The sequence below is a fragment of the Habropoda laboriosa genome, unplaced genomic scaffold (genome assembly GCF_001263275.1).
Source record: "Habropoda laboriosa isolate 0110345459 unplaced genomic scaffold, ASM126327v1 scaffold5, whole genome shotgun sequence".
Classification (NCBI taxonomy): Eukaryota; Metazoa; Arthropoda; class Insecta; order Hymenoptera; family Apidae; genus Habropoda; species Habropoda laboriosa.
This window is the reverse complement of record NW_017100161.1, coordinates 4795903-4806835: the sequence shown is the minus strand read 5'-3', so window position 1 is coordinate 4806835 and position 10933 is coordinate 4795903. Positions and strand designations below refer to the sequence as shown.

Here is a 10933-nt window from a genome sequence, read left to right as displayed (position 1 = left end):
TTCCAAACAGTCCGCCCAACAAACAATCCTACAACACAGTTATCGTCATTGTCAACCAACCCAGAATTTTTCCACGCAGTTTCAAAACCTAGAACGGCAAAGTAATTAGACTGTTTCATAAACGAGCCAATTTGCCTACGGAGTGTGAAAAAAATATTTCCTCACACAGGGCTGTTTATAGTTTGAATAGCTCGCGTTCGACAAATATTATCACCAAATATATCTATAGAACAGACATCGTTTCGTCGCGTTGTTTCAACACGCCGTTGAATTAACGAAGTCACAATCGCCCACAGTTACCGTCCTTCAAACACCGGGACCCTGGCTGCCCTCGGAACGGATCTCAAGTGTCTCCCCGCTTTCCGAGGACAGCCATCCATTTCGGCCCGCCGCGACATCGACGAAAGACACGTTCGTTGCGTGCGTCTCGCAGTCTCGTTGGTGCTTACAATGTGGCGCCGTGCGCGCTGCATGGGCCGCCACAAAGCTTTACGATTACAGAAGTTGGATTCTGAACGACTAACACAGATAAGAAGGACGAAATCGGAATTTTATCGACACGTACGAGGGCACCCTTTATCTTCCGCGGCTAGAGAATTCTCATTAAACATTGACATTGGCAGATGTGTGCTGGGGTGGTAAATGTTTCACACTCGCGGGGGGATCAATCGATGTTAACGAAGGCAACAATATAACGAAAAAGGATGTGGCGTTGGCGCGTTCCAATATGAAAAGGGGCTTTCGCTGTGCACACCACCGCGGTGTGTTTCTTTTGCAAATTTGCGCGCACCCGCCTGCCGGGCTTCCGGAAATTGAAATAAACAGCGACGGGAGAGAAAGTTTACGTGCCATCCGGCCGCTCGTATAAATGTGTCGGCCGTTTCAGCCGGTGGAAATCGAGGGAACTCCGTGCAGCACCGTCGCAACGTACAATTGTTCCGAATTCTAACGAATTTTCCGAGATCGTAAATCTCGCGGCACCGACGTTGCGACGATCAGTCCTCGCGTTCTCCCCGGAAACTTACGGTAAACTAGCGCGGAGAAACTTTCCGAATTGCGCGTGTACTATTAACTAAACAATCGCGCGAAATGACGAGGAAAAAATGGCGGAATTACTCGTGCAAGAGGTAGCAATTTAAAAAAACAAATGTAAAAGTAAAACACGACAAAGAGAGGAATGTTAAATTTAGATTAGATTAGAATACCTACTTTGAAGTCACCTGTATAGAGAAATTTCTTGAAAGAAAAATGATTTGAATAATTTTAGGAATATTGTCCACATGATGTACGTTCCGGGAACGTGCTTGTAATTTGAGAGGCAAATGTCCGCCGAATGCAGATTATAAAATAAACACAAACCACGTTCAACTGCCGTTGTATTCGGCTTTATGAATTTACAACTACGACGAAACCAATTACTTTTGCTTACTGGAACAAACAGCTTGTGCGCAGGTAATACGTCAAAGTGTAAGAATATGGTAGAGTGAAGGTAGGGACTCGAGCCGGTTTATGACCCGCAGACCTCTCGGTCCCAACGCCTGACTCCCCCACGCGATAAGGGCTGGGTCAGGTAAGGACCCAGCGACGCGGGCCTTGCTCTGAGGAAACCCCCAACCTGCGCCAGGGTTTCTCGGAGGTGTAAGAATATTGCAATTTTTTCAAAATTTTTTGCACACGTCAAGCCGTTTGGTCCAATTTTTAAAAAGTTGTACTGTTCTAAAGAGGGTCCGAATTTGTTTGTGCGCCGTTCGATCGGTCGATTTGATTTCCCGTTGAGATACCGACACGCGAGGACAGGTGTTCCATCGAAATTTCACGGGGAAAGAATCGAAGCTGTACGGTTGCGATTGTCACCGGTGGTTGTTTTGATCGCGAGCTCACGTAGAAAATGCGACACGATCCTCGCGGGGGTGGCGGCGGCTTATTGGAGGGCCGTGGAATTCGAAATTATTGGCCCGGTGTTCGTCGAGCCGTGCTTCCATTTCCCTGACGACGAGGATGGCTCAGGTGCGTCGCCTGCGGTATCGCAGTCTCGAGACAAGCTGAAACACCGCGGCGCTCATGAATATCTATCGAGTCGCTCGATTAAAATGCCGCGGTGTTCGTTGTCACTGCTACCAACCGCGATCCTCTCAAAATCATCCCGCGTTGCTTGCATAATTTTTCCCGAGTTTAAACGGAACGACGATTAACAGAGTGCACAATTTATCCCATGCAAGAGTGTCGCCGCTTTTCTTTTATCTTTGAAATCTGTATCCTGTGTAGCGTGTTAGTTAAAGTATACCAACGGAGGATCCTCGAGATATTAAATTTCCTGGGCGAGGAGTGAACCTTGTTTATAGCGGGTTAAGTTTGCTATCCGTTACATCCTAACGCGTTTGGAAACTTTGTTAAAGAAATTTTGTTGCGAAACAGAGGAGGCAATTGGCGAACCAAGTTTCGTTATTGATTGCGATATTAAATACTCGGGGCAGTGGGCTGGAAAATGGACGAAAAGGACTGCATTTAGAGTTTATTTCTTTTTTTGTAAAAATGTATATTTTTAACCCTTTCACTCCCATTTCATACATTTAGATCTTATCTCCTTTTCGTAAAAATGTATATTTTTAGTTCTTTCACTCCCATTTAATATATTTGGATTTGCGGCGACCGCCTCACATTACCGAGCTAAGAAGGAACGCACAGGATTCGACTAGGCGTACGCGTAACCGCGGAACAATGTTTCGTACTCGTTATTTCTCGCGACGTTTTCCCTCTTTTTCTTTTTCTCGCCGCGATCGTTGCGCTCACAGTTTTTCCGCGCGCGTAAACCGGCCTCGTTGACCATTGACGACAACAATGACGGATGCGCCTTTACACTCGCCTATCCGGCCGACAGAGAACCGGGCCTCTGTGACGCAACAAAGCCGAAGAGGAATGTAGCCGAGCCAATAATTAACGAGGCTAATGATCAAACAATATGAGAGACCGACCTCCCATATTCACTCTCTATGATCGTTCACCGTGTCCCACCTGGGCTCGCGTTAATTAATTGTACGTCCACCACAATAATATATCGAATTCCATCGTTTGATAGCTAACAATAGTCCATCGGTGTCCACGTTTCATTACTGTCCGACGATGTTATCGTACGCCGCTACGCACACACTCGCTCCCCGTCCATTTTTCCGACGATCCTCCGGAGAAAATTCGAATATCGTTAGAAACACTCGGCGGAGGATTCGGTTTTAAGGTTCGACAGTTTCGCGACTCGAACGAGAAGCTTCTCTGCTGACCCTCGTCCGTCCCTCGTGTCAATTCGACACATTTTTCCGGCAAAAAATTGTATCATTCGGCTATTCGTAGAAAAATTTTTGTCTATTTTCTGTATTTACAAAAGAACTTACAAAATTAATCGTGTGGGGACCGCCACGGGGAGCCTACGTACCTAGGCCTGGCGACTCTTGGCCCTCGAGGCGAACATCTCTGGGTCTCTTCGTCCTCGAGGGCAAGAGTATCGCAATGCAGGCCCGCGCCCCCACTTCCTGGGACTTTCCCAGGGAAAAAGAGGCTACTTAAGGGAGCCCCGAAAAAGACACGATGCCTTTGGTCGTAGACTTCCTTTCTACGCGCATCGTATAATTAGTTTAAGTATTATTGGTTGAATAAATATATTTTTGTTACCCTCTTTGCGAGTAATCATTTGCACCACGTCACTTCCAAACATGTTATTTCCTTTTCGTAAAAATATATATTTTTAACTCTTCAACTCTTTCACTCTCATGGACCAATTTGAACCGATTCGATTTAAGCGAAGAATCTTTCTAGAGAAGAAACTTTCGTTACAAAAAAATGTTGTAAGAAAACTTCGCATCTTCCTGCATCTCTCCTAACGTTCAACCCGAAATCTTGCCGGTGTACAAAGTTTCAAGACGCAGACAGCATGAACGCAACGCTAACGTAATTAAAATGTTCTGTTGCAGAAGAGCAATCCTGACGAATCCCGACCTGCTATCCAGCACGCCGTGGTCCCGGCTGCTGGAGAACGACTTCTGGGGCACACCTCTCCACGATCGAGGCTCCCACGGTAGCTACAGACCTCTCTGTGTAGCTACATTTCGTCTGAATCATCTTCTCGGAGGTTTAGAACCGTGGGGTTATCATCTAGTGAACGTGGCCCTCCACGCTGCCTGTACCATACTCGTGGTCAGGGTCGCCAGAAAGGTAAAGCTCTCGAGCGGATAATAACGTTAATTAAAATGGGGCCGGGCAGCAGGTATTGTTGGAATTTATCGGTTATTCAAACAAGAAACTGATTCAGGCTGGAGTAGTAGGTGGTGCTAGTGGTAGATGAGGAGGTGTAGGACGAGAAGTGTATGCGATGGCGGAGAACAGATTCACGCGGTTTCGTCTGTGCTTTTCGATTAACGCTCGTTGTGCTGCTCGTTTCCACCGCCAGATTTTACGTCAGTGCGGCAGAAAACGAGATAATAGTGACACCTGTAGAGCGTACGTCACGCGGACTTGATAATACCAGACGTTACGGCGACCGGTTAGAAATAAAATTTTACCAGTCCATTTAATTCCAGGATATTACGTTAATAATCGTGTGTGTGCCGCGCGGCACGCTGCCACCTCCCTTGACGGCCACGCATGTCACCTGCCACGGTTATCGTAATGGAAATGGGATTACCAGGGGAAATCCGTTGTTTCGTTTCCAAGAGCTTCGGTTCCGTTTCGTGCTTTCGCCTGTTTCAATCCCCGTCAAATAATACACGCCGGCCGTGCAGCCATTGTCCCCGGCTCGTTTTCCTGGATAACTGAAATCGTTTTTAGCGTCACCGTGTACAGGGAATATTGAACAGGCGGAGAAAAAAAAAAGTCGGGGAACGTTTTCCACGTGAAAATTTCCTACCGGCCAGACGGGTTTTTCCGTTCGGGAGAAATTCATTTGAATAGCACGGCAATTAAGCAGACTGTTTCTTAGTAAAACCGGGTTTACGACGCGAACGCGTGACAAGTGGAGAAATTTGACTGCATGATCACGCTCCTTTGTATGGATGCAGGGCGTTTGTTCGGAATTAACGGGATTGGCAGTCGATCAACCCTTTTGCATCGTTAGAGGATATATAGGGGAGAGTCGTGCAGTACCGGCCAAAGCTAGATCTCGCTTATACTGTTAGTTGATTGCACTACTGATGGAAAAACGTATTCCGGGAACGTTCTTTTTTCTTCGGTATTACCAGAGTTCTAAGACGTTCCGTGCGACAAAAGTTACTTTTCATAGATGCAATGGTTGGGCTCACGTGGAGTGTGCGGATCAAGAACGATTCTATTCTATTTTTAAATATTTTTTACTAACATTATTTATTTACTTGGACCTTCAAATCTGCCAACTAAGTAGCTGGCCGGTACTGTACGACAATTTTTCGTTCGCTGCAAATTACAACTTTTTTATTTCTACCAATTATTTATCTTTATGAGAGAATTTAAGAAAAGCCATTTGTCCCCCTTTATTAAGCACCCTTTGTACTTGAAATTACTTTTGAAATTTCATTTTTACCAACATTAGCCCAAGTTGTAGTACAAAAACCTAGAGTGGCCGGTGCTGCACGACTTCTGGTCACTATCACCGAATTCGTATAGTGAACAATCGCAGACCACTTAAATTTCGTATTAGGGACCTATTCTGCATTTTTTTCAAACGATGCAAATGGGTTAATGTAAAAATTTTTGCAAGGTTCCATTTAAAAAACGGGTGAATTGCACTTTGCAAGTACTCAACGATAGAGCTTGTCGAACAATGCAAAACGTTCCTCCACAATTTTTTTCTACCTGCGAAAGGAACGAAGTTACAATCATGCCTAGTTACTAGATACACCCTGTATACTATACATTTATAACTCTACCGCGCGAGGCCTATGTACATAAACACCGAGCCGCCTTGCCCAAGTTCGCCGCAGTCGTTCGCAGTCCTTCGGTCTGTATACAGCGTCGAGCTAATGGAAACACGCCGCGAAATCAGTATTCTGCGTGTAAGTTTATAACATACTTCGATGCAATTTAAACTGCGTTATAATTATCCAAATTACGCGTGTCGTTGTCAACGTTAACCGTGCATCCGAAGAGTAAAGCAAGAATCCTCGAAAGATACTCCTCGTTTCGCGATTCTTTAAAAATATCGTACAAAATTCTCAAGTGCTAGCTGAAGTTGGACCAACAAAACAAACTAATAGAAACAATTTTTCCTTTGTCACGTCGCCCTTTTTCTGTAGGAAACGGTACTTGAACAAAGCAGTCTTAGCCGGCGTAACCCATGAAGTACTTTATTACGCTAAAAATCTCAAAGACTCGCGCACCTGAACACCACATGCGCCAAGACAATAAACCAGACCAGTACACCAGTAATCCTAAAAAAAAAGAACTCGTCATCAAACGCACCGCGAAGATACATCAAAAATTATACACCGCGAATATGTTATAGTTAAACCTAATATCACCATTCGCCAATTCATCCTCAACCTAGAGAGCAGCCCTCGCGCCATTAACCCCTTAACCTATAACAACGTGTCAGACTCGAGGCAGAGATTCTGGTCAAAATGTGAGAAAAATTCATTGTAATCCTAACTTTCGTTTGAATTCGTAAAACTGAGGATTACTAAACGTAATTAATCTGTAACGGATTAGTTTTCGTTACCTGATACAGTACTAAAATTGCAAATGGCTGACGCTTAGATGCACGGTCAGAAAGGAAATCATAGGTTAAGGGGTTAATTTGCCGCTAGCGCAACTCGAAACATTCGCGTCCGGTCGAACAAGCATCTTGACCGTAACCTTTGCCATAAGTGTCTTGTTATTTTAAGACAAGGAATTAAGAGTTCCCTATACAAATTAAAAGAGATTGAAGATTAGGGGAACTGGAGTAAAAAAGAAGAGGCCTGCCCTCTGTGGCGGAGCCCGTTTAACAGATTAACAGAAATTGCCGAAGAGCAGTTAGGCCGGCCTCGTTTCCCATTCTCCGCGAAGAGCCCCGGTTCATTGTCCCCTGCTATAAAGACTGCGCTAAAACGCGCACCACCTCTTGGACAATGAGCGAGAAACACACGATCCGGCCGCGCCATTGTGCAAAGATTGAACGAGGATCTCTGACGTTGCAGGTACTGCCGGGAAGAAACAACCTCGGCCACGCGATCTCCGGCTTCCTGTTCGCTGCACATCCGATTCACAGCGAGGCGGTGGCCGGCGTAGTTGGCCGAGCTGATCTTCTCGCTTGTCTGTTGACCTTGTCGGCGTTCCTGGCATACAGTGCACACTGTGAACGCACCAGGTCGCCGTTCCCTCTGATCTTGGCTCTGGTGTCGTCAACCCTGGCCACTCTCGCCAAGGAAACAGGAATCTCCTCGCTAGCCCTGTGTCTCCTATGGGAACTGTGTCGTGGAGAGTCCAGTCGAAAGGTAAGGAACTTCCTTTGCCAAGTTTTCCGAGAATTACGTAGAGATTGTATTTTCTATGCTACGTCGTGAGATGGAAATATTAACCTTCTCACTGGACTAAGTGTCCCTCGCGTGTGACACCGGTCTCTTAGGTAGCATTACTGTAGAGTGAGATGAAGGGAAACTAGAGTAATTGCTGTAAGAGTATGGTCGGGCGAGTGTTGGGACTCGCGCGGGTTTATGACCGAGAGATCTGCGGAGGAACCCAGTCCCAACGCCTTGACACCCCCACGCGCTAAGGGCTGGGTCAGGTAAGTCAAGGCTCGTATATAAGGACGCGTTGAATAAGACTAAGCGGAATATATTAGAAGGATTATTAAGAAACGTGTAGTTGGTAAAGAGGGACAAGAAAGGAACGAGGCGTCAACGACGGACGGACAAATAAATATAGTTTCAACATCTGTTTAAATAAATCCTGACAAGTATTATTTAGACCAGACAGCCCTTACATTACTGTGGGATTTGGGACTTGTGATGGAGGTTCGGGAAAGTATCGGGGCCTCCGTACCCGAATAGGGAACCGACGAGGGAAAATAGAGAGGGAGTTGTTGAGTGCAAAGGCTCGGCTTGCCAGTCTTGAGGTTCGCGGATTCCTACAATCATTTATTAAGCACACAAACTGTTTCCACGCTTTCTACTCAAGGTCTCCTCTCATCCAAATCTTACACTGACTCTCATTCCACGCTCTTACTTTTTTAAAAATTTTCTCAAGAAACGAACGAACGAAGGCCGCAACGCTCGCGATTCTACATTACCGAAGAGTCCATCGAGAGTCTGAGGATAAAATAAATCCATTTCTCCCTTCCTTCTCCCACCTATTCCCTCTCAAATTATTTCCTCCTTCCACACTCAACCGCCAAACCACACAATCCTCTAGCTTCCTATTTCCCTGATAACGTATACGTGACGAGTGCGACTCGATACTATTAATACAAAGCAGAGGATGGTTATCACGGTGAATACCGAGTGCAGAGGATGATCGCACATGGAAGACACTGGGAGTTATTTATCGGTGAATCATTAGGGTGTGCGAACCCAGGGGCAGAATGTATCGATTCGGGCTGGGTAATACGTCGAGCTAGGTCGCGCTGATGAGTTCCATAGTGGCAGGATGTTGTAATTGACGTATCGTGTGTTTATGATGTACGGTACTTGTGCAGAGCATGTTCAGAACGAAACTTGGCGTATCCGTATTTCGAGAGAGGAGACTCGTTCTCATTGTCGGTAGTAAAAGTGCCGTTAATAGACCTCGTGAATGAAACACATGCTCTAAAGTTAGTTCTTCTCGCCCTGAGACGCACTTTCGGATTTACAGAGCTATCTCTCATCAGCGGTCGCGCGGAATTTCCATTTTACAACGCAATCCCGCGCAACTTACGACTTCGTTCAACGACTGCTTTAACTGCTGGCTTGGACTTATCGGATTTTAAGAGCTGCGAATTTTTCTGGACTGCTCGTTGTCGAGGAATATACACTATTTGCGACGGTCTCTTTTTCAATAAGCAACTTTGTTCCGTCCGATACGGAACACCGTAATTAAAGATTCTCGAAGGGTAGTTTATGACATGGACGTGACAGACAGTTTATTTTTCTTGTGCCTTCGCGATAGTAGTAGTTTTTACACAATAGCTTTAGAATTTCGTTTCGTTCGTCTTAATAACCGACCAGGTCATAAACTCGGTATTTCCGAAAGGTCGGCTAAAACATGTGTATAACGGTCCTTGTAGTTAAGAGTCGACCTGGAGGAATTTTCCGCGACCCATCGAACCTTCGAGAAACCCCCCATACTTAGACAGTGCCCTCACCCCCGCTCTGAGAAAGGCTGGCTAAAGGGCGTTACTTAAATTTTAAGAAGGAGATCGTTGCTTACGACTCAAGTATTCACTTCGTAGTCTAACACACAAGTATTCACATCGCAGTCCACTTTATACACATTCGACTTGGACTTGAACGAGTGAAGTTCCTCCGCGTCGTTTAATCGTCGCTAATAAACTGCCGATGCTGCGACGCACATACAAGCTTTATGCCACGAAAGATTTACATGCCTTGCTCAGGGGACCAGAAGTATAGTATCATATTATGCTTTATTGTTATTTTTTAAAATTCAAAGTAACGTCTAGTTAGCTACCACGTTACATTCATTTTATTTCAATTACTCTAAACATTCGATGCCCTTCTTTGGTGGTCACTGATGACCACCGTGGCAGTCAACGTGTTAATCAATTTCCAAAAACGAAGTCAAGAATTTATCTTACTTTGTCTCATCTTTGAAGAAAATTGGAAGGAAATTTGAAGCGAGAAGGAGCAAGTCCTCGTACGAAAAAACAAAAAAACAAACGAACAGCGATGAACATATAAGAGCGCGGAATTGAAAGCTCCTTTGGCCGAATTGTACGTCGGAGTCGGTGCCTTTTAACACGGTTCCTCGAGCGGCGCCTCTCGAGGCAAAGAGTTGCGCGGCCTCGTGAAGGCAAAGTTGCGCGAGCCCACGGCGCGCATCTCACGTGCCCCGGACACATTACCGTAAATTAACGTTTCGAGGGCCGCATTACGCCGGATTGCGCGCCTGCCATTACGAATATTAACAACTGAAAATGGACCGGTCTGCCGTCGGAAGGACGTAATCAAATTACCGCTGACGAGGGAAAGTAGGCGAGCCACGGTGTGTGTGGGTAAGCGTAAGAGGATGCAACCGAAGCCAGATTACTTCTCACAGAAGTGATACCATCGTGTAATTACCACGATATAACGAGCCTGTTACAAGGTGGCTTAATTGTAGGCAAGCATCGTGACATCGAATTCGTCGCGTTAAACGTGTTCATTCGCAAATCGTGCACGTTACACCTGTGCGCCGTACAGACGTTGGTAATCGAGAATCCTCTCTCTCTCGAAAACGCACGTGTGTCCCGTTTCCATGTAGCCAGAGGAAACCACGAGGCAAGGTTAGGCTAACGCGTGTACCATGTGCAAACGCGGCGCGCGAGAGCCAGGTCGATCTGCTAGAGACAGTGGCCTGTGATGCACGGTCCGACGAGGCTTTAACCACCTTCAGCCACCTCCAGACACACGGCCAAGACCCTTGCACTCTCGGAGGCGTTCGCTTTTCCCCCTTGTGCCCGTGCACGTCGCGTCTGGATGCGCAGGATGCATCAGACGCCTGCCGTGATGCATGTCGCGGACCAGCCAACCAGCATTGGAGGAGTGCCAAGGCTCGTTCGCGTCTACCGACACCATGGTGGAGCGCGGGAACTCGATCTTGCCGCTTCTTCTTCTCTAGACTGTTTTACCTCCCTTTTCCCTTCACGCCGCTTCCCCTTCTTTCAACCTATTTCTCGTTTCTTTCGCGTTTGTCCGGAAGCTGGCATCGTTCGCCGAGGCTTTGACTTTGCGACTTATTTTTAAGTCACTGCTGTTTAGAGTCCCCTGTACATCGGATGTTTGGACTTTGGAAGTTTTACATG

General features: G+C 46.2%; 1 protein-coding gene across 1 annotated transcript in view; it reads left to right on the top strand.

The window, feature by feature from the left end:
* Window positions 1-10933, top strand: part of LOC108578348 (transmembrane and TPR repeat-containing protein CG4341) — a 217962-nt gene that overhangs the window by 96747 nt on the left and 110282 nt on the right. The window contains exons 2-3 of the mRNA XM_017941667.1: window positions 3963-4203; window positions 7137-7433. Coding sequence (XP_017797156.1) covers window positions 3963-4203; window positions 7137-7433 — 538 coding nt within the window. The remainder of the gene's footprint in view (window positions 1-3962; window positions 4204-7136; window positions 7434-10933) is intronic.